Source organism: Erpetoichthys calabaricus, chromosome 10 (assembly GCF_900747795.2).
Source record: "Erpetoichthys calabaricus chromosome 10, fErpCal1.3, whole genome shotgun sequence".
Classification (NCBI taxonomy): domain Eukaryota; kingdom Metazoa; phylum Chordata; class Cladistia; order Polypteriformes; family Polypteridae; genus Erpetoichthys; species Erpetoichthys calabaricus.
In genome coordinates, this window is record NC_041403.2 from 155794525 (window position 1) to 155816580 (window position 22056).

A 22056-nucleotide genomic window follows, 5' to 3' on the forward strand; every position below is an offset into this window, starting at 1 on the left:
GAATGTTATCTTATTCATTAACGCAACGGTCTTGCCTGACAGGAGGGAAACGTCTGCTTGCTTCTGATTAGTGGATACGCCTGACGCTTCAGAACAGGTTATTTGCATATCTGGCTTTGAAAAGAGGAACCCGGCCAGGTGCCACTTTTAGTTTTGTTTACGTTGTATTGTACAGCAATGCCTGAACCGAAAGCCGCGCCTGCTTCTAAGAAGGGCTCGAAGAAAGCCGTTTCTAAGAGTCAAGCTAAGGGTGGAAAGAAACGCAGAAAGTCCAGGAAAGAAAGCTATGCCATCTATGTGTACAAGGTGCTGAAGCAAGTTCATCCCGATACGGGCATTTCTTCTAAAGCTATGGGAATCATGAACTCCTTTGTGAATGATATCTTCGAGCGCATCGCCGGTGAGGCTTCTCGCCTTGCTCACTACAACAAGCGTTCAACCATTTCTTCTCGAGAGATCCAGACTGCTGTGAGACTGTTATTACCGGGTGAATTGGCAAAGCATGCTGTGTCCGAGGGTACCAAGGCAGTTACCAAGTACACCAGCTCCAAATAAACTACAGGTCTCCTGCTTCAAACCAACGGCTCTTTTCAGAGCCACACACCTAATCTCAGGAAGAGCTCCATTAACCTAGAAACAATTCCTGTGGTATTAATGTATGTCATATTTTTTTCCTATACACTCCGGCGTTCTCTGTCCGCGCCCAGTGGTTTGCATCATACCATCCCTATTCATCTAAACCCCAAGTTCGTTTAGGTTAGATTCTCCCAGACGATCTTTTGTTGACTATAGGAGACCACAAACCCCACACCACCACTAAGCCAGTTCATTGCACCTGACCGGAATGGTTAAAATATAATATACTGCTTGAATTTAAACCGCTTATGGGACTGGGGATTAAAACTTTAAATGTGTTGCTGTTAGACGCTTAAATGCCGAGTCGTCTGTATTACACCTCAGAGACAGAAGATTGCCGCATATCAACGGATAGCAAAGCTGCTCAAACGTTTTTTTGAAAACATACTGCACCAAGTTTTCCTAATGCAATCCAAATTTATAGCGCCCCACTAAGCAAACAGCGATCAGTTTGTCAAAGCAAAGGACTCTGTCGCACTGGAAAGCTCTCAAAGTAGAAAACTTGAGCGGCTTTGAAAAGAACTTTTGGGCGCTTTCTTAACGTCTCTTCAAAATGTATAGGACCGTCCATGACGGTCACGGTCTTCGTTTGCATGTTCAGTGTTCCAAAACTCACAAATGCTTCTAGTAATGGGAAAAACTTCCCTTCGAGTTATAACTGCACACTTATAGTAAGGAACCCTACACTACTAGGTAGTTATGATGCTTGTATCTCTAATAAGACCTTAAATGTGATCATCAGAGGTGAGAGGGTGTAGCTGGATGATAAATTGGACTAGTCTGCCAATACTGATGCTCTGTGCAAGAGAGGACAGAGCCGACTATACTTCCTTAGAAGGCTGGTGTCCTTCAACATCTGCAATAAAATGCTGCAGATGTTCTATCAGACGGTTGTGGCGAGCACCCTCTTCTACACGGTGGTGTGCTGGGGACACAGCATAAAGAAGATGGACGCCTCATATCTGGACAAACTGATGAAGAAGGCAGGCTCAATTGCAGGCACGGAGCTAGACAGTTTGACATCTGTGGCAGAGCGACGGGCGTTGAGCAGACTCCTGTCAATCATGGAGAATCCACTGCATCCACTGAACAGGATCATCTCCAGACAGAGGAGCAGCTTCAGCGACAGACTGCGGAGATCGTTCCTCCCCCACACTATATGACTCTTCAATTCCACTCGGGGGGGGGGACATTAACATTATACAAAGATATTGTGTTATACCTACATTTTTATCACTCTTTTATATTGTTTTTTTTATCAATATGCTACTGCTGGAGTATGTGATTTTCCCCTTGGGATTAATAAAGTATCTTATCTGTACAACTGGGGACCAAATGAGCAGCCAAATCAAGGAAAAAGCTGACAGCTATTGCCAATAGAGTAGTTTTAGACTACTCAGCTATGAATGACTATAAATTAATCACGGGCCCTAAACCGGCTTGATAAATAAACCTCTAATAACTTGACAGAACCCTTTCAGTTTGGTTTCAGGGCGTGGCACAGCTGAGAAACTGCTCTGCTACGGGTAACCAATGATTTGCTTATGGCAGCAGACTCTGGACAAACCAGCATATTAATTCTATTAGACCTCAGTGCAGCATTTGACACTCAGGTCAGACATCACTTTCTACTGTCCAGAATGGAGAACATGCTGGGTATTTCTGGCACTGCCCTCCAGTGGTACAAGAGCTTGTTAGTCTTGGCAACAGCAGATCCAGCTCAGCGTCAGTCACACAAGGAGTCCCTCAGGGTTCTGTCCTCGGCCCTCTTCTCTTCTGTATTTACATGCTTCCCCTTGGCCATATTATCCGTAGCTATGGACTGGGTTATCATTTTTATGCAGATACTATAATTCAATGTTAAAAGTGGAACTTCATCAGAGCTTTCTCAGCTCACAACCTGCCTTAGTGAAATTAAAACCTGGATGGAGCAGAACTCTTTAAAATTAAATTGCAACAAAACTGAACTCCTGCAAATTGAGACTAAAACGCAACTTAATAAAATGAGCTCCTTCCCAGTCTATCTCGGCGGTGATCTTCATCAGATCTGCCTCTACTGTAAAGAATCTTGGTGTCATTTTTGATTCCTCCCTTTCTCATTCCGCCCACATAAATCACATTAAGAAACTTTCTTACTTCCACCTCCGTAACATATCCCGTATTCGCTCCTTCCTCTCCTTCTCTAATGCTGAGAAACTTGTCCATGCTTTTATCAACAGCCCGCATCGATTATTGTAATTCCCTACTGGGCAGGTGTCCCTTCTAATCTTCTATCACAGCTCCAGCTTATTCAAAACTCAGCTGCAAGAGTCCTTACTCGAACCAGCAGCAGCGAGCACATCACACCCATCCTGCTCCGTCTTCACTGGCTCCCTGTGTCTTACAGAATCGAATATAAAATCCTACTAATAACCTACAAAGCCTTAAATAACCTCACGCCAAACTACATCAGTGACCTTCTCCATCACTATGTGCCTGCCCGCCAACTAAGGTCCTCTGATTCTACCAATCTTGTTGTGCCCCTCACTAATCTACACTCCATGGGTGACAGGACCTTCAGCTGTATAGCGCCCAGACTCTGGAATGATCTACCGAAATTAGATCAGCTGACTCAATTCTTTTAAAAAACTACTCAAAACTCATCTGTTCAGGAAGGCTTTTAGCTCTACTTGACTTTAATACCCTTCTCTCAGTTTACTTCTCTGTCAAGATGCTAATGTAACCTGTGTGTGCGCGCGAGACCATCAATTATGTTGTCTGTTAAGATTACGATAGTGAATTCAGAGGAAAAAAAAAAAAGCTTATTTATCTGGTTTGTACAATGCTATATACTGTATTCCCTGCCATTCTTATATTGTGTAAGTGCCATGAGCATGGGAAAGGCGCTATATAAATAAAATGTATTAGAAAGCAGGTTACAGTCAATGCCAAACGTATGCCGGCTAATTAAGCATCTTTTTCGAACTTCTCCCCGGAAGACAGCTTGTAAACTGTTGGACTGCTTCATCGGGACAAAAAGCTCCGAGTTGGTGGGGAGAAAACTGAAAGGAATGCTCTCCAAACAGAAAATGTGGGTGGCTCTGAAAAGAGCCTTCAGATATTTTTTTTTTTTGTCTGTATACCGATTTGAGTAATTAACCTCCAAAGCCATAAAGAGTACGACCCTGCCTCTTCAAAGCGTATACAACATCCATGGCGGTCACGGTCTTTCTCTTTGCATGCTCAGTATAAGTGACGGCATCACGAATAACATTCTCCAAGAAGACTTTCAGCACTCCGCGGGTTTCTTCGTAGATCAAACCAGAAATTCGCTTTACTCCACCTCGACGAGCCAAACGACGAATAGCAGGCTTTGTAATACCTTGAATATTGTCTCGCAATACCTTACGATGGCGTTTTGCGCCACCCTTTCCAAGACCTTTGCCTCCTTTACCACGACCTGACATCTTCGTTCTTTTCTACAAACGCGCAATATGAATCTAACACAGCCAAGCCCTTTCCTGATATGAATAAAAAGACGACCTGTTTGAACACAGCACAGGAAATGCCTGCGCGGGCTTTCAGGAAATCGGGTTTTGAAGTCGCGCTTCAGCTTCCAAGCGTAAATCACATGAAGAAAGACGCTAATCCGCCATGTGAAATCCAAGTATCAATTGGAGTTCTGGAAACTGCTAAATGTGTGACAAACTTAGGCTTTCTTGAAACTTCTCTCTTTCCTGGGACTACTCTTTGTTGTGAATGGTAACGCACATCCTTTCAGCCGTTTGGGCAAACGGTTTTTTGAGTCGGTTTAAATCATGAATGATGTTGTTTTCCCCCCTTTGTCTAAAATGAGAAAATAAAAAAATGCCTGAAGCATATTCTCATTTATCCCCGTCCACTCCAAATGCCTTTTTAAATTTACATGCACACATGCAATATTTCCACGTGCACGTATTGTTCTCAAAATGGATTTTATTCATGAATTTTCCTGTTAATTCCGGTGTCTTGTATGTCTGTAGTACTAGGGTGTTGTACCGTGTTAGCCATTATGAATGTAGAGAAAAGCCCCCCCCCCCCCCCCCCCCCCCCCCCCCCGTTAATTCCTAGGGTATTACAGTTTAGTCTTATTATTACGGCCAATGCATTTTCCATATACTTTTCCTTCTTTTGCTTAAAAAAATCTTCTCACCAACAAGGTGTGTATTTTTTTCATTGACTAATCATATTTCAAAAAATAATACAAACTCATTTTTTATATCAGGTTGGAAACAATTCATATCACTTTAAGTTAAATTCCAGCCAAGGAGACATTCATCCATCCATTCATTTTCCAACCCGCTGAATCCGAACACAGGGTCACGGGGGTCTGCCGGAGCCAATCCCAGCCAACACAGGGCACAAGGCAGGAACCAATCCCGGGCAGGGTGCCAACCCACCGCAAGATATTCATCCATCCATATATAAATAAAATATTTTATTTGTTCCTGTCTTGCTCCCTAGGATGGTGGAATAAAATCCTGCCCTGCATCATAGGCCCTTGGGCAAAGTAGTGCACTGGGGCCCCTGCTTTGACAACAAAACAGAAACATAAAATGGCATCAGAAACATCATGGGCCCCTATGCTCCTGGGGGCCCTGGCCAGTATCCATTGTGACCATACATTATGACAGCCCTGTACCCAATCCTGCATGAAATAGAGCCACTTAGACTAATAGATCACTAAACAGACTTCAAGGAAAATCAATATATGACACGTTGCAGTAGTGATAAAAGAAGAAAAGAATGAATAAATTCCCTTTTGGCAGTTATGCAGGCCTGGATGAAGGTACAGAACACGACAGTTTTTGTTTGTTAAAGCAGCTTGTTTTGTTTTCTGTGTTACTGCATGAACCATGTAACTCCAGAAGTTCAGGATTATGGTCAGAGCTTAGTTCTGGAATGGAGTTGATGAGTGGAGAGTGTGTTATATCCTGGAGGACTGTGATGTTAGGCAGATCAAGTCTGTGCCCAACAGTATGCCAGTGCGTTACTTCTTCTAGTCCTATTACTTTTAAGTGGTTCCTGTCTGCAAAACTGAGAAGCAACCTCCCTCATTTATTAATTATTTTGCTGTTCCAAGATGGATGTTTTGCATTTAGGTCCCTTGCTATGATAGTTGGAGCACTTGATTGGAAAAGCAAATCCAGTTTGCTGACAGGTAGATCATTCTACGGACTGTTGTGTGCTGCAGTTATTCTCTTTAGTCTTTAGTATTTAGCATCACTAAGTTAATTGTGATTTGGGTGATTCAGAATGTTTTATTCCTTTTTTGACAAGAATGGCTGTGCTGCCTCCTCTCCCTTTAATTTTGTCAGATCTGTAGACAAAGTGACTTCTCATTCTGAAATTCTGAACTCAGACATAAATGAGTCTTGCTGATTAGAATTGCGCCAATTAAATGCCAGCCCATAAATTCTTGAAATTCTTTATTGTTTTGTACACTATTGCCGTTCCACATAGCTAATCTTAAATTATTTGGTGTGTGTGTGTAGCAATTTAGGAGCCATCAGAGAAAATATTCACAACAACATGAATTGAGGACAGGATTATAGTCATAATATCTATTCCAGTTCTTGCTGCACATAATATATTAATGAGTGTCTGAGCAAAAATTTAGAAATCTTCTGGTTTGGAAGCTGGAAAGAAAATGGTTTGTCTAGACTCTAGGTTAAAGGAGCAGAAACGTTGTCTTCCTTAGAAGGACCAGCAGGTGGAGCCTCAGACCCATTCTGATTAATTTGAGAAGCACAGTATTTCTCAGAAAGCGCACTGGATGTAATGTGCTCTGCGTTCTGTCTTGCTTTTTCCTGTACTTTAGGATGACACGTCTCATTAGAGGTAGTAGGTGGAGAGTTAGCAGGCTTCTCTTGACTTGAGTTTTGAGTGGAAGGACAGAAGTCTTTTCTCACTGCAGCTGCGTAGTTGACTTCTGGAGAGACGACACTGCTGATTGAAGGTCTGGTTAGTACTGAGATGGGTTGTGGCTGCTTCTTAAGCGTGTTGTACGCACATCCATTGTAATTTACCTGCGATAATAAGAAAACCAGAAGCATCCCTCACCATCTGCAGCTGGACATGCATAATGCTGACGAGATCAATAAGTTCCTGGGTGGTATGACTAAGGGCATCGCAGTAGGGGGAAAAAGGGTAATTATTATCCAGAGCCTACTTTTTGGGGCAGGAGGGGCTCAAAGCCTGGAATGTTAAAGGATGCATGACAGACATGGATTGAGAGGAAGGGGCCCACAGACACTGCTTATGTATAGGGCCTAGAGTTATGTGCTATGCGATTGAGCCCTGCAAAGGAATGGCATACCATCCATCTCATTTCCTTTTTCATTTACACCCAATGCTGCTGAGATAATCACTGGGTCGCTGTGACCCTAAACTGGGTGGATTGCTTTTACACGTCAGCATATGTAGGATTAAATATATACTTAGTAGTTTTGTTCAGGTTTTGTAACTTGATTGCACGCTATGCACAGGCCTAACCTCTTCATTACTAGCTGTTGCCAAACAGCTGGAGAACATGCATGCACAATTTTACCAAAAAAATACAATATTTCTGTGAAATAACACTTTTTTTTTTGCACTGACAGGAATAAGCTTTGCCAGAAACATGATATTTATTTATTTTTGCATTGAGTAACTGTTATGTTTGTTATAATATTACGTTCAATGTCACTGTCTCTGTGCACACTGTTATGGATTCATTCATACAGGCAGACCAAGTATGGTACACAGGGGCTCAGCATTTAGAATTGCCAGCCAAGCATAGGACTAGATAGCCAAAGACAACTGGAGGATTGTATAGTCAGCCTAAAGACAGAATAGTACACTTCTGTCCTCTGTCAGCACAAAATCTTCTTTCCTTGTTGGGAGAATGAGAACTGCATGTAGGCATTGTGCTATTCCTGTATTTTTTGGAGGTGGAGTTGAGTCCTTTCCTGTCCTTGTCTGGAGACCAGAGAAAGAGCCTGCACGTGGAGCAACCAGTATATAATGATGGACCTACTGCCAATACACTTTGAAGCTGTCGGGCGGAAGATTATGTCATCCGTCCAGAAAATCATTTCAGTGTGGTGACGAAAGATGGCAGACTGCATAGATCAAGATCCCACCTTGATAGAGTCTGTCATAAGCTTCCCGTCTGTAACCGCTGTAGCAGATATAGCGCTTGTCCACCTCTCGAACCCTCCGGTACCACTCTTGAGACCAGGTGAAAGTACAATAATATTTTATTTCTCTATTGTACAGTGCACAAAGCACTCCACACACCACACTCATATATTCAATAAACTCTTCAATAAACACAATCCTCCGCTCCCAGACACTTCGCCCTCCTACCTCCCAGCTCAGCTCAAATGTCTGGGCTTACCCATAGTCCTTTTATAGCCCCTGACCCGGAAGTGGTTCTAAGCACAACCCACAAGTCCATTTCCTTCCGGGTCAGGGCAAACAGTCCTCTTCTTCATCCCGGGAGCACGTCGCTTCCTCCAGTCACGTGACTGACACGCACTCCCGGGTTATAGGGCATGCAAGAGCCCACTAGCCCCCCTACAGCGACTCCTGGCGGCCCCCCAAGGTATCCAGCAGGGCTGTGTCACAACACTACAAAGTCCATGAGGCCCTGCTGGAACTCGGGGCACGAATATGTTGTCCGGAGGGCTCCTCCTAGCGGCCTGGGGGTGGCGACCGGAGTCCATAGCCGGTCGTCCATCACACCGCGTAAAATCTTCAGTAAAGAAAGCTAAAGTATATCTTTTTTTCTCTCATGTGATTTTTGTACCACTGTATTCACTATGGGAGGGATATCGCCTTTTATATCATATTTCTATATTTTTCGGTTACTTAACAGGCCGCAATTTCAAAAGAACACATTTCCGGAGAGCTAATGCCTCCAAAGGAAACAGTAACACCCGAATTTCAGCTTCAATAAAATAAGTTTTGCTCATTACCTTAAAAAGTAATCTGACCATGTAACACACATTACTTTAAGCATGTTACCCCTAACAGTGGTTACTAGACTAGTCTAGTCTGTAATTAACGTGGACCTCCAAGTTCTTGAAGCATTGCACCACCTCCACTCCCTGCACAGTGACCAGGCACAGAGGTTCTTTAGGAAAGTGAAAGTCAATAAACAGATTTCTTGGTTTTGATGATATGAAGTTGCAGAGAATTCTCTGTGCCAACAAAGATGATCTGGTGTTATATTTATAGTCTGAGGTATACCGGGTGAAAAGAGACTGGGGACAACACTGTTCCTTGCGTTGCTCCAGTGCTGCTTGCATCCTCATCAGAGACATTGCCCTCAAGCTTCAGAAACTGAGGTCTGTCGGACACATAATCCATTTTTCAGAACTGGCTATATCGGAATACAAATTTGAAGGTGTACATCGCAGTCAAATAAACACATAAGCAACATTTCCCATTGCTTTCTTTTTCTCACTTATACTGCATTTCAAAAAATCAGTAAAACATAAAGTATCATACATTTTTCAAATAAAAGACAAAATATGACTGTTCTTAAATTTCAAATAAAAACCCCATACTTTAGCAAAATTCATGCCACACTCCTCTGTCTAATTGCGGGACTGTGAAGCGGAACACTTCCATGTTTGTAGCGGTTTGAGTTCAAATTTCACTCTAATCACTGTCTGCGCAGAGCTCACATATGTCCCTATTGATTTTTTTGGTCCAACGTTTCATGCGTTCTTTCAGATTGGTCAACCCGCTACTAAAAATTGGCCCAACCTTTCAATGAGTGTGGCTTCTGATTGAGTGGCTAAGTTTCAATTCGTGCATTACATCTGAAGCTGCTGGATACGGGCATTGTCTTTATTATCTCCCAAGTTCTCAGGTTAGATTAAAGGTGGCCAGGAAACTGAAGTATGGATTATAATTGCTGACAATTGCTGATGAGTTTCATTCTCTTGATTACACTTTATTTAAAATATACACAGAGGAACTCATAAGTAATGCTTTGTTATCTGTACAGAGAGACCTAATAGGGATCCACCAGTATATCTGTCTAATGGAAAAGCTGAACAGTGAAGGAGAGTTTAATATGTAATGTAAGTCAGTGGGAATTTTATGATGCCTTTGATTGCTAAAGATGCATTATTGTGGTGGGCAATAATCAAACCTCTATTCTATAGATAGGTGATATTCTAGACAGGAAGAATGGATCCTTTTAAGCACATGTTTTTTATTCTGCAATTTTAATTTCTGAAATATAATACAGTTTTACACACAAGATTGTTGAAAGGAAATCGTTTACTTTACAGGTGTCTTTCAAGAAATCAGATAAGCACTATTGCTATTGGTGTGTTAATTTGAACTTGTAGAGAGCTCGGATTTCCTATGTATTTTTAGATAAAAAGATATAAATACTTTTTGGCATCAGTTATGGACCTCTCTATTATTAGTCCACTGTGTTTCCATTGTGAAGGAAAATTCAGTCATTGAGTATTTGTAACGAAATTCGCTTTCGTCTTGTAACGACTGACAGCCCGTACTTTACGCTGTGCCATTTAACTTTCTGGACTTTCAGAGTCATCGTTTTTTAAGCGATGGTACATGCCTTGCTAACAACAAGTTCCCTTCGATATGTCTCGAGTTCGCAGTTTTGATTTCTCTGCTATTCCTTCTAAAAAAAGTGGGAATTTTGTGAAGGCAGGAAGCACACTTGTCAAGGATCTTCTGTAAGTGCAGAAGGCTGGCTGAGTCTTCACGGTTCTCACCACTCTAATAAAAACGGCTGCGCCACAGGTCGCAGAAGAAATTTACTGAGAAGTGGAATTGTGTGTGAGATGGCAGAAACTGTTCCAGAAGCTCCCGCTGTCCCACCAGCAAAGGTGCCGAAAAAAAGAGCGAGCTCGAAGCCTAAAAAGAAGTCTGGCCCAAGCGTGTCCGATTTAATCGTAAAGGCTGTGTCTGCCTCAAAAGAGCGCCACGGACTCTCTTTGGCCGGGCTGAAAAAGGCGCTTGCGGCTAGTGGCTATGATGTGGAGAAGAATAACGCCCGTGTGAAACTGTCCGTGAAAAGCCTTGTGAGCAAAGGATCTCTCGTGCAGACGAAAGGTACCGGCGCCTCCGGATCCTTTAAGATCAATAAGAAGCAGGCAGTGGCCAAGGAAAAATCTGTAAAGAAAAAGGCGACCCCGAAGAAAAAACCAGCGGCGAAGAAGCCCGCGGCTGCTAAGAAGGTGAAGAAGCCAGCAGCAAAGAAACCCGCAGCAGCTAAAAAGGCGGCTAAGAAGCCTGCCGCAGCCAAGAAAGCCGCCAAGAGTCCCAAGAAAGCGAAGCCAGCTGCAAAGCCCAAAAAGGCAACAAAAAGTCCAAAAAAGCCTAAGGCAGCCAAGCCTAAAGTGGCCAAACCTAAAACTGTAAAGAAGGCGGCACCGAAAAAGAAGTAATTTGTTAGCATAACCTGAAATTTTATATAAACGGCTCTTTTCAGAGCCACCCATATCCTCGCAGAGGGTGAAATCTATTGTGTCCTGTTACAATGTCAGAAATGCGAGTGCTTGAGTTAAAACCGACTGCTGTCACTGTCCTGCTCCACTGACAGATTGAGATCATTCCTCCCCCAAACTATGCGACTCTTCATTTCCACCCGGGGGGGGGTAAACGGTAACATACAAAGTTGTCTGTTTTTTACCTACCAATCTAATTTAATATTGTTTATTGTATCAGTATGCTGCTGCTGAAGAATATTAATCCCAATGGGAAATTCAAAGTATCTAATTGAATTGACAATTTGTCTGTGCCGGGCAATGACAGAGGAAACAATCGAGCTGCAATAGAATAGTTGTGTACTGTACAAGTGGTGTCCTTTGGCAGGGCGGCTGCATTAAACCGCCCAGTGTGACTAGCAGAAATAAAACCGCTTTTGGCAAAGTTAGCGTGTAAGGCGCGCTTACGGGCCGTGTTACATAGACTATTCTGGACATTACGGTGCTATACGCACTGGGCAGGTGGGACATGTGGATGTATGAACTTGTGACTTATGCAGAAGTTTACAATATTATGTGGAGGAGTTACCCAGAGTACAGAAAGGATTCAAATCTCTTGAAAGAAACTTTGGTGGCTCTGAAAAGAGCCTTTTGGTACGTACACGAAAAAATCCCTTGTCTTTAAGCGCGTTCTCCACGAATGCGGCGAGCCAGCTGGATATCCTTGGGCATGATTGTCACTCTCTTGGCGTGGATGGCGCACAGGTTGGTGTCTTCGAACAGACCTACCAAATAAGCCTCACTGGACTCCTGCAGAGCCATGACGGCGGAGCTCTGGAAACGCAGATCGGTCTTGAAATCCTGGGCGATTTCCCTCACCAGTCGCTGAAAAGGCAGCTTGCGAATAAGCAGCTCAGTGGATTTCTGGTAACGACGGATCTCTCGCAGAGCTACTGTGCCGGGCCTGTAACGGTGAGGCTTCTTCACTCCTCCGGTAGCAGGGGCGCTCTTACGAGCGGCTTTAGTGGCGAGCTGTTTGCGTGGGGCTTTGCCGCCGGTAGATTTGCGAGCCGTTTGCTTTGTTCTTGCCATTTTGCCAATTCACCACAATGTGAACACTATAGTAAACTAAGTGTATAAATTTAACGAGCTACGAATGAGAGAAAGCGCCGCACGAGGCTCTTTATATTGAGGTCCCAGTCGTTTCTAATTGGATGAAAGGAGAGGGGGGCGGGTACGCGTCGAGGTTCTACTTTAATGTCTCCTTTCGATTGCTCATTTTAAAAGCTCGGCGCGAATTTTGAACTCTATACCTTAGTCCTCCCCGTCTAACGGCTGCTTCCATCAACTGTTCACAGAATTAGGTTCAAAAAGCATTTGTTCTCCATTATTACAGTGTTATTTTTCCTGTAACCGCACTTATGGTACACCGGATCAGACTTATATATTTTATTACGGTAGAGAGACAGAGAAAGGGAACAAATCTAAATATCTCACTTTATGTTAGATTATCAACGATTTTTTAATCTAAATTTAGGAAAGACCTATGGAAAGGAAAGTGGAAAAGATTTAGAAATACACAACATTTACAGCATTTTTACTGTAGTGCTACGGCCTGAAATACAAATCAATTGAATATATGTTTTAAATGATAGGAACAATCATTTTCAGTTTTTTTTTATCATTCCTGAAAAACCTCATAACAAGCATGACAACAAAAGAAACTTTTTACAACTTAAATTTCAATCAGAGGATGAACATTCATCCATCTTTATGACCCTCCTATCCCAGCAGCCATCAGGCAGGAGCAATACCTGGATAGAGTACAGGAGTGCCAGTCCATCACCAGGCAAATACACACACACACACACTAGAAGCAATTGCATGTCTTTGGAAACTGGCACAGCTGCAAGAAATCCACACAGGCATGGCGAGAACATGCAAAGTCCAAGCAGGGAGCACCTGGGATGTGAGTCTCAGTCTCTTTGTTGCTAAGCAGCAGCACCACCACTGTGCCATCCCAAGGGAAAAACAACTCTGAGGGCAAAGTGGCCAGTTCTTGCTGACTTACACCTCCATGCTCATGGGTGGGTTCAAAACCTATCTAGATGGGTACTATCTGAGTGGAGTTGTGGATTTGTTTGCTGGGTGTTCCCCATCCACATGAAAAACTCATAAAATTTTAGGTTCATTGACAACTACAAACTGGATAAACTCACACACCCTCCTATGGTTTGTCCCTTGTGTATCATAACATTGAATGCCCAGCCGAAGGTAAGCACATTGAACATGAACCTTTATTGAATGCCACTCCTGCAAACATAAATAGCCAGCAGAACATAAATCTCTTCTTACCACTCTTGCTTAGCCTCAACCCCCTTTACATACAACTGGTAAAAATATCACTATATAACATCTCCTCGCCTTTCTTCAAAATAATTCGTAGGTACAATTTCAACATTCAATGACTAACGCAGCGTTTCTCAACCTTTAAGTATTTGCGACCCGAGTGTTCATAACAGTTTAAATCGCGCCCCCCTAACATTTTTTTGAAACCCAAATAAAATGTATTCCTATATTTTTTGCTGCCAATACACCTGCTACAAGTTTAACATTTCTCTACGAATAGCGAAATTACTCCACATATAGATAGATAGATAGATAGATAGATAGATAGATAGATAGATAGATAGATAGATACTTTATTAATCCCAATGGGAAATTCACAATGGCAACATTCGCGCCCCCCTTTTTTGTTACTTCGGGCGGCGCGCCCCACATTTTGAGAACCGCTGGACTAACGGATAGAATTCCACAGGCTAGTATATGCTTCCTTTCAATTAACTCTTAATGTAGTTTTCTCCTGCTGGAAGAAAAAATAAATTTGGCATAATAACAATATTATATGTTTGCAAAACATAGAATGACATTTTCCAAAACTGTCACACTTGCAAACAGTCCATTTGTTTTCTGCTTCTTCTTTTTTCTTTTTCCAAGTTTAGGCTGACAACTTGTTTGCTGAATTCTACCAGACCTCGTAATTGTCTGATCTATATTCTCACTTGGAATAGATGGCGCAGACTCTGTTGGAGCTGTAGTGTATTGTTCAGTGGTGGGCTGTTCTGAGAGCTCACAGTGCCGTCTAATGTAGGTGGAAATTCTGCCGCTGAGTGGGGTTTGGGTGCTGCCTGGAGGTGATGCCGGTTTCTTCAAAGTCTTTCTCTACGATCACTTTCAACAATATGTGATCTAGGTGTGACATTTCCACGCACAGCAACTGCAGGATTGGCCCAAGAGTTCCAGTGGTCTAGTATGGTGAAGACTATGTCACCTGGACACAAGTTTGCCAAGGTCCTTACCCCATGACCCCAGTTGTAGTAATAGACCTGTTTTGTTTCTTCTGCCTCAGGTTTCTGCCTGATGTTCTTTTGATTTCACCATTTGGATTGAAGATTTTTCTCCAGGATGGGTAGAGTTGTTATAATCTTTCTCCCCATGAGTAACTCAGCTGGACTGGCCCCAGTAGTGGCACATTCTGGCAACCTATAGCACATAAGTGTGAGCAGAGAGTAGATAGATAGATAGATAGATAGATAGATAGATAGATAGATTTACATCATTTAGCAGACGCTCTTATCCAGAGCGACTTACAGCAGTGTTTGTTAGTTTTTTTCGCATACCCCTTGGGGTCAGAGCGCAGGGTCAGCCATTGTACAGCGCCCCCTGGAGCAATTACAGGTTAAGGGCCCTTGCTCAAGGGCCCAGCAGAGTAGGATCTCTTTTGGCACTGACGGGGATTCGAACCGGCAACCTTCGGGATACCAGCGCAGATCCTTAGCCTCAGAGCCACCACTCTGCCGATAGATAGATAGATAGATAGATAGATAGATAGATAGATAGATAGATAGATACTTTATTAATCCCAATGGGAAATTCACAAGTAGTCCTGCTTAAGGATCCTTTTTGCAGTTTGCAGTGCCCTTCTCAACTGTAATGATTCAACGTAGTATGCTTGAAGTCCCACTATCTCGCCAGTTCTTTAAACTCAGCACAGGAGAACTGGGGACCATTGTCACTAATAGCCTCTTCTGGGATGCCAAGCATGACAAAAATTGCTTTCAGCTTCAGGACAATTTGTTTGCTTATGGTTGAGAGAACATGTTGAGAGAACAAAATAATTATGTTCACCGAAGTTTACAGCGATTTTCTTCCATGGCCAGTCAAGGAATGGTGTAGATATTAAAGGCTCTCTTTTCTGCACCCTTTTCAGTTCACAACACGACTGATGTGACTTAACTTTGCTGTGTATGTCCAAAGATATCCCTGGCCACCATCCTTATAACAGACTGGTGAAAACTGTGAAGATTCAACTGCTACACACAGAGAGAATTGACAAGTGTGCTCTCCGCCTCCACAAAATCCCCATTTTTAGAACAAAAAAAATTGGAGAAATGAAAACTGTGAATTCGAGACTTATTGAAGTAAACACATTATAAACGTGACATGTGCCAGCACTTAAAAAGAAGGAGCTACTGAATGGACAGAAAGAGAGAATTGGCACCGCGTAAAGGACAGGCTGTCTTGACAAAGCAAACGTGAAAGTTTCAAATACTCAGTCACTGCACCCATGGCACATTAGCAATAGAAGCCCGTAAGTGATGCTGAAAGGAGTTTATATCTTTTATTTAAAAATAGATAATCCGAGATCTCTGTAAATTCAGATTAACACACCAATAGGAATACTATTTCTGATAGGTTTTCTTCAGACACTTGAGAAGGAAACAACTTCCTTTCAAAACTGTTAAACTGCATTGTACTTCCAACGTTAAAATTACTCAAGCAACAGATTTTTACATTAAAAGGATCCATTCTACTTAAAATACTTAACTATATAACAGGTCTAATTATTGCGAACAATAAAAATTTATCCTTACTACTGAACGGCATTTCAAACTGCACAATAACTTACATAATATTGTATATCAAACTATCCATCCATTTTCAGCTTATCTGATAGATAGGGTATTTCTATCTACTGTACCAATCTGGTATAGGTTTAAGTCTAATGATTCTCATTCTTTTGATTTGCGAACAAATCCTTACAAGTTACACAATTCCCATGTACTAGTGAATCCATAATGTAATTTTAATTATATATTAAATGTGCTGTTTTATGTACTGAAACAGGGCAACGGCATATGAATTGTCATGTCATATATAATGAACTAGAAATTTAAACCAAAATCAATTGTACTTTTAATATAAATGAACAATTCTATACACAATATACAAATTAAAATTACATACTTGTGATGTGATCAGACATAACCCACCCATACTCAATACAAATACAAAGAATCGATTCACTTAAACGGGGTGTTCAAAAGAATCAGTTCAATAAATGGAATCAAAATCCCCACCATTACAAAGCACAACGGAAAATTGACAAGAATTATTTCAAACTAGACTGCTGATCAAGTTTCTAAAGCTAAATTAGACCATGTAGATCAATGTTTTACACAAATGAAAAAATACAGTTACTGATCAAGCCTGTAAAGAGTATGGGAAGAGTAAGGGATAATTTCTAATGATTAGGATGCACAGTATGCCTAAAGTTGCCATTCGATCAGGACGCATTACCACAATGGAAAAAGGCTCCAGTCTGAATATATGGGTGGCTCTGAAAAGAGCCGTTGGGGTTAGTAATCGTATTTTCTCAGCTTACTTGCTCTTAGCTGCTTTCTCAGTTTTCTTGGGCAAAAGCACGGCCTGAATGTTGGGTAGTACACCACCTTGCGCGATGGTCACACCACCCAACAACTTGTTAAGCTCCTCGTCGTTACGTACAGCCAGCTGCAAATGGCGAGGGATGATTCTGGTCTTCTTGTTGTCGCGGGCAGCATTGCCGGCTAACTCGAGAATTTCAGCGGTCAGGTACTCGAGCACAGCAGCCAAGTACACTGGAGCACCGGCGCCCACTCGCTCAGCATAGTTGCCTTTCCTCAAAAGCCTGTGAACACGGCCAACAGGGAACTGCAAACCAGCTCGGGAAGAGCGAGTCTTAGCCTTGGCGCGTGCCTTGCCTCCGGTCTTTCCTCTCCCAGACATGTTGATGCTAACACACAGAGCTTTAAGAATAAATGCGCCAAGCGCCTGGCGTGTCGCTTTTATAAGCACTTCCTTCAAGCGCGACGAGCAACACGAACTGACTGCTGATTTGCATGTGCAGCTACGTCACTCGACTAGCGGAGCGTGCAAAGAATGAACCCTATTGAGCGACATTTCAAATTAAAAAATTAGGCTCCGAACAAAAAGAACAACGTTCCCTGATTATTGTTCTGATAGTTCCTGTGTACTGCATTTATACGTACACGTATTTATTTATTTTAGCACATTACGTCTCTCTTCCTTTATTTCATTGCACTGACTAATTTGATGATTGTGCACTGCTTCGCCAAACACGTTTGTTGTTTAGAAAGATTTGTTGTTAAAGCTACAATAGGAAAAAAAATAACTTCTTCAGGACAAAAGAAGGAATATGCATTCTGCGTCATCTGCATTTGCTCTCTTGTAGCCCCCCACATTTTTCGTGATCTCTCGCGATAAGGGGCGCTCCATACAGAAAGAAGTCGTCTCTTTAACAAAGTACAATACAAACCGACAAAGTAGGACCCTTATATTTTAGTAAATGACTTCAGTCTATTGCATTCTTAAGGACAAACGCGTTGTTTCAGAGGACCGGAATCGCCTTGGGGTATGGATTACCGAACTACTGCTTTCTCCTCACCTCCATCCCTGCGAATGTTATGTTTGGAGGTTGCCTAGCTGTTTCTTCTTTAATTAATTGATGATCTGTATTATTTTATTCGCCACGACATTCATAACTTGAAAGTATGTAAAAATACTGGCTGGAGTTAGCGAAAAGAAAAAGTGGCTTGCATTTTGAAATTAGACAGTCCAGTGCAAAAGAGCATGCGCGAATGGTACTCCAATGTAAGAAGGATGACGTCTACTCGCTTGTCATTGGTGGTCACACCTGACGCTGTAGAACTTGATATTTGCATGAGAGGCTTTAAAAAGAGGAGCACGGAGACACAACACTTGGTTTTTCATTGATAAGCTGTACAACGATGCCTGAACCGAAAACTGCTCCCGCTCCCAAGAAAGGCTCTAAGAAAGCCGTCTCTAAGAGCCAGGCGAAAGGAGGAAAGAAACGCAGAAAGTCCAGAAGGGAAAGCTATGCCATCTACGTGTACAAGGTACTAAAGCAGGTTCATCCCGATACTGGCATTTCTTCGAAGGCGATGGGAATCATGAATTCTTTTGTGAATGACATCTTCGAGCGTATCGCCGGTGAGGCTTCTCGCCTTGCTCACTACAACAAGCGGTCAACCATCTCTTCCCGGGAGATCCAGACTGCTGTGAGGCTGTTATTACCAGGAGAATTGGCAAAGCATGCCGTGTCTGAGGGTACCAAAGCAGTCACCAAGTACACCAGCTCCAAATAAACTACAGAACTCCTGCTTCAAACCAACGGCTCTTTTCAGAGCCACCCATCTAATCTAAAAAAGAGCTGTTAGACATTTTAATATTTGATAAACACTTCCCAAATTCGCGGTTGTGTAGCTTGTTGCCTTTTCTTAGTGTTTATATTACATGGGCGTTACAGAAACCAGCTCCTCCGCACTGGGGTAGACTGCTTGTGTGGGTCTATACGTGTGATTTAGTACAGAACCACAGCGTCACAGGTACGTAGAAAATGTTACGCAGCATTGCGTTCTGCTATATAGTAGGGATCCCTACGTTTTTTAAATGTGCTGACAAGCATTTAAGATCTTGCCAGAACTACACGGGCCGCTTTCGTCAATGGAGCAAGTTGTAATAAGGCTGAACGATAGAATTATTCACTAGTGCGGGTTTCAGTCGATGTTAACTATCCGAATGGAGCGCTTTATTAGGACAAAATTCTGGCTGGGGGAGATAATAGAAAGGAAGGCTCTCAAAGGATAAGATGTGGGCGGCTCTGAAAAGAGCCTTTGGGTTTTTTAACTCATGAAACTTTCGTTTAACCTCCGAAACCATACAGAGTACGACCCTGTCTCTTCAAAGCGTATACGACATCCATGGCAGTCACGGTCTTTCTTTTTGCGTGTTCGGTGTAAGTAACCGCATCACGGATAACATTCTCCAAGAAAACTTTGAGCACTCCGCGGGTCTCTTCGTAGATCAAGCCGGAAATTCGCTTCACTCCACCACGACGAGCAAGGCGACGAATAGCAGGCTTTGTAATACCCTGGATGTTATCACGAAGAACTTTACGATGGCGTTTCGCACCACCTTTTCCCAGACCCTTTCCGCCTTTACCACGTCCAGACATGTTTATTCTTCTTCGCAATTAAACGAATGTTCGGACGATTGCGAAGCCCTTGCATTATATGAATGCAAGGACGACCTGATTGAGCACAGAAAAGGAAATGCCTGCGCGGGCTTTTTGGAAATCGTGTATTGAATTCGCGGTTCAGGATCCGCGCTCAAATCCCAAGAACAAAGCAGATAATCCGCCACGTGGAATTTACTATGGCTGAGCCTTAAGGAACGCGCTAAATTAATAACATTTACGATTTCTTGAAACTTACGTATTTTTGTCTACTTTACACACCGTGTGAATGGTAACTTGTGCTGCTCTAGTAGTTCGGGCACCAAGCTTTCGAGGAGGTTTGAATTGTGGACTATTGTATTCTTTGTCCTCTTTAGTCAGAAAATGACTAATAAAAACGTCTTAAAGCATATTCTATTAAATTCCCAACTTTTCCACATGCCCCTTTAAATAACAAGAATAAACATAGTCATATGTAAATTCATTTTCAATACAATCAGGTATTTTTATTGTGCTGATACTGGATTTCTTCATGAATATACAGAACTGGACTGATTTCCTAAGTTAAAACAGCTTCCAACTACAACAAACGCATTTTCCATTTACTTTGTCTTTTTTTGCTTAAAAATATTCTTCCATCCATCCATTATCCAACCCGCTATATCCTAACTACAGGGTCACGGGGGTCTGCTGGAGCCAATCCCAGCCAACACAGGGTGCAAGGCAGGAAACAAACCCTGAGCAGGGCGCCAGCCCACCACAGGACACACACACCCACAACCACACCCTAGAGACAATTTAGGATCGCCAATGCACCTAACCTGCATGTCTTTGGACTGTGGGAGGAAACCGGAGCGCCCGGAGGAACCCTATGCAGACACGGGGAGAACATGCAAACTCCACACAGGGAGGACCCGGGAAGCAAACCACAGGTCTCCTAACTTCGAGGCAGCAGCACTTGCGCTACCATGCCGCCCTATTCTTACATAAATTCTTAAATATTCTAAATGTTTTTTTTTTATCGACTGCTCATCACATTACCATCCTCCTATACACTTACTTTTAGTCAGCCATTCTCCAACACGTTATATACTAACACAGGGTCACAGGAGTCTGCTGGAGCCAATCCCAGCCAGCACAGGGTGCAAGGCAGGGTGCCAGCCCACCGCAGGACACACACACACACCAAGCACACACTAGGGACAATTTAGGATCGCCAATGCACCTAACCTGCACGTCTTTGGACTGTGGGAGTAAACCGGAGCACCAGGTCTCCTTACTGCAGGGGTGTTGAACTCTGGGTCTGGAGGGCCGCAGTGGCAACAGGTTTTCATTCTAACCCTTTTCCTAATCAGTGAGTAGTTTTCACTGCTAATTAACTCCTTTTCCCTTCATTTCAATAGCCCTGTTTTTAAAGATTCGGTCCTCTGAATTGATTTGTTTCTTCATTAAATGGCAGCCAAACAGAAATGAGACGTGAAACGAGCCAACAGATGACCAGCTAAACTGGGATTTCAAACTCCAACCAATTTCACTCCAACCAGTCTCTTAATGAGAAGCTGATTCTTGCTGTTAATTAAGCCCGTTATTTAATTCAATGGCTTGTTGCTGCTCTCATTCTGCCACAGCAGACATTTCCAAATCTGGTGATTTTTCTGTTTTTTCTGTCATATGGTGGCTTGTTTGATGTCTCATTATTGTTTGGCAACTAATTAAGAAAAAAGAGACAATTAAGGGGCCTGAGTCAAGTTAATTAAAACTAAAGCAAAAGGAGTTAATTAGCAGTAAAAAAACAGCTCACTAATGAAGAAGATGGTTAGAGTGAAAACATGCAGCCACTGTGGCCCTCGAGGACCGGAGTTCGACACCTGTGCCTTATTGCGAGGCAGCAGCGCTACCACTGCGCCACCATGCTGCCCTCACTTTTAGTCAAGGAGACAAAATAAAGACATCCATCCATCCATCCATAAAAAGTTTGTTCCTGCCTGCCTCTCTACCAAGGCTAGTGGCATAAGTTTCTGGATAAAATGTAGCTGGTTCTGATACCATTAGATTCCTACCTGGACTTTACTGAAAAAAAAGAATAAACAGGAAGTTGCAATAGCAATAAAAGAAGAAAAGCAAAGAATGAATAAATTCCATTTTAACAGTTATACCTGCTTTCACCCCACAGATTTTACCTTTTAAGTCAGCTCAGCTTATTTTTATACATAACTCGTCACCAAGTAGAGGACCGGAGCGCACGCAGAAATTTACAGGTATAATGCATCAGCCATAAATTGTGAAACCTTTCACTGTGTACACACAAGTCATCAAGTAATGATTAACAAGCAGACATTTCAGTTTGATTAGCAGCAGAGTTGCCAGATCCTTGAAAATTTTATAGCGCAAAAACAAATTAAAAATAATGCAGCTGCAACAAATAGCCCAATACCTGACATAGCCAAAGTGCTACACTGGAAAGCTGGTGGTGGTGTCTATAGCAAAGGATTAGCTGCATACCATCAAAGCCTGGGAGGGATCCCCCCTGTCTTCAAAGATTTTATAAATTTTCATATATAAGTG

The 22056-nt window shown here is 42.5% G+C and overlaps 7 protein-coding genes across 7 annotated transcripts; 3 read left to right on the forward strand and 4 right to left on the reverse strand.

Annotated features, from left to right (window-relative positions):
* The first annotated feature begins 143 nt into the window (after positions 1-143).
* On the forward strand, positions 144-18668 carry LOC114659591 (histone H2B 5-like). Its single transcript, XM_028812159.2, has 2 exons — positions 144-562; positions 18630-18668. The coding sequence occupies exon 1, from the start codon at positions 178-180 to the stop codon at positions 553-555; it is 378 nt and encodes a 125-aa protein (XP_028667992.1). The 5' UTR covers positions 144-177; the 3' UTR covers positions 556-562; positions 18630-18668.
* Positions 3733-4103, reverse strand: LOC114659593 (histone H4). Its single transcript, XM_028812161.2, has one exon. The coding sequence runs from the start codon at positions 4080-4082 to the stop codon at positions 3771-3773; it is 312 nt and encodes a 103-aa protein (XP_028667994.1). The 5' UTR covers positions 4083-4103; the 3' UTR covers positions 3733-3770.
* On the forward strand, positions 10454-11104 carry LOC114659585 (histone H1-like). Its single transcript, XM_028812153.2, has one exon. It carries the CDS (start codon positions 10470-10472, stop codon positions 11073-11075), a length of 606 nt encoding a protein of 201 aa, XP_028667986.2. The 5' UTR covers positions 10454-10469; the 3' UTR covers positions 11076-11104.
* On the reverse strand, positions 11761-12255 carry LOC114659588 (histone H3-like). Its single transcript, XM_028812155.2, has one exon. The coding sequence runs from the start codon at positions 12204-12206 to the stop codon at positions 11796-11798; it is 411 nt and encodes a 136-aa protein (XP_028667988.1). The 5' UTR covers positions 12207-12255; the 3' UTR covers positions 11761-11795.
* Positions 16749-17238, reverse strand: LOC114659590 (histone H2A-like). Its single transcript, XM_028812157.2, has one exon. It carries the CDS (start codon positions 17220-17222, stop codon positions 16836-16838), a length of 387 nt encoding a protein of 128 aa, XP_028667990.1. The 5' UTR covers positions 17223-17238; the 3' UTR covers positions 16749-16835.
* LOC114659592 (histone H2B 5-like) lies at positions 18226-18668 on the forward strand. The gene has a single exon (XM_028812160.2). The coding sequence runs from the start codon at positions 18245-18247 to the stop codon at positions 18620-18622; it is 378 nt and encodes a 125-aa protein (XP_028667993.1). The 5' UTR covers positions 18226-18244; the 3' UTR covers positions 18623-18668.
* A 491-nt stretch (positions 18669-19159) lies between these two features.
* LOC127529356 (histone H4) lies at positions 19160-19527 on the reverse strand. Its single transcript, XM_051932606.1, has one exon. The coding sequence runs from the start codon at positions 19489-19491 to the stop codon at positions 19180-19182; it is 312 nt and encodes a 103-aa protein (XP_051788566.1). The 5' UTR covers positions 19492-19527; the 3' UTR covers positions 19160-19179.
* Between the last annotated feature and the right edge of the window lie 2529 nt (positions 19528-22056).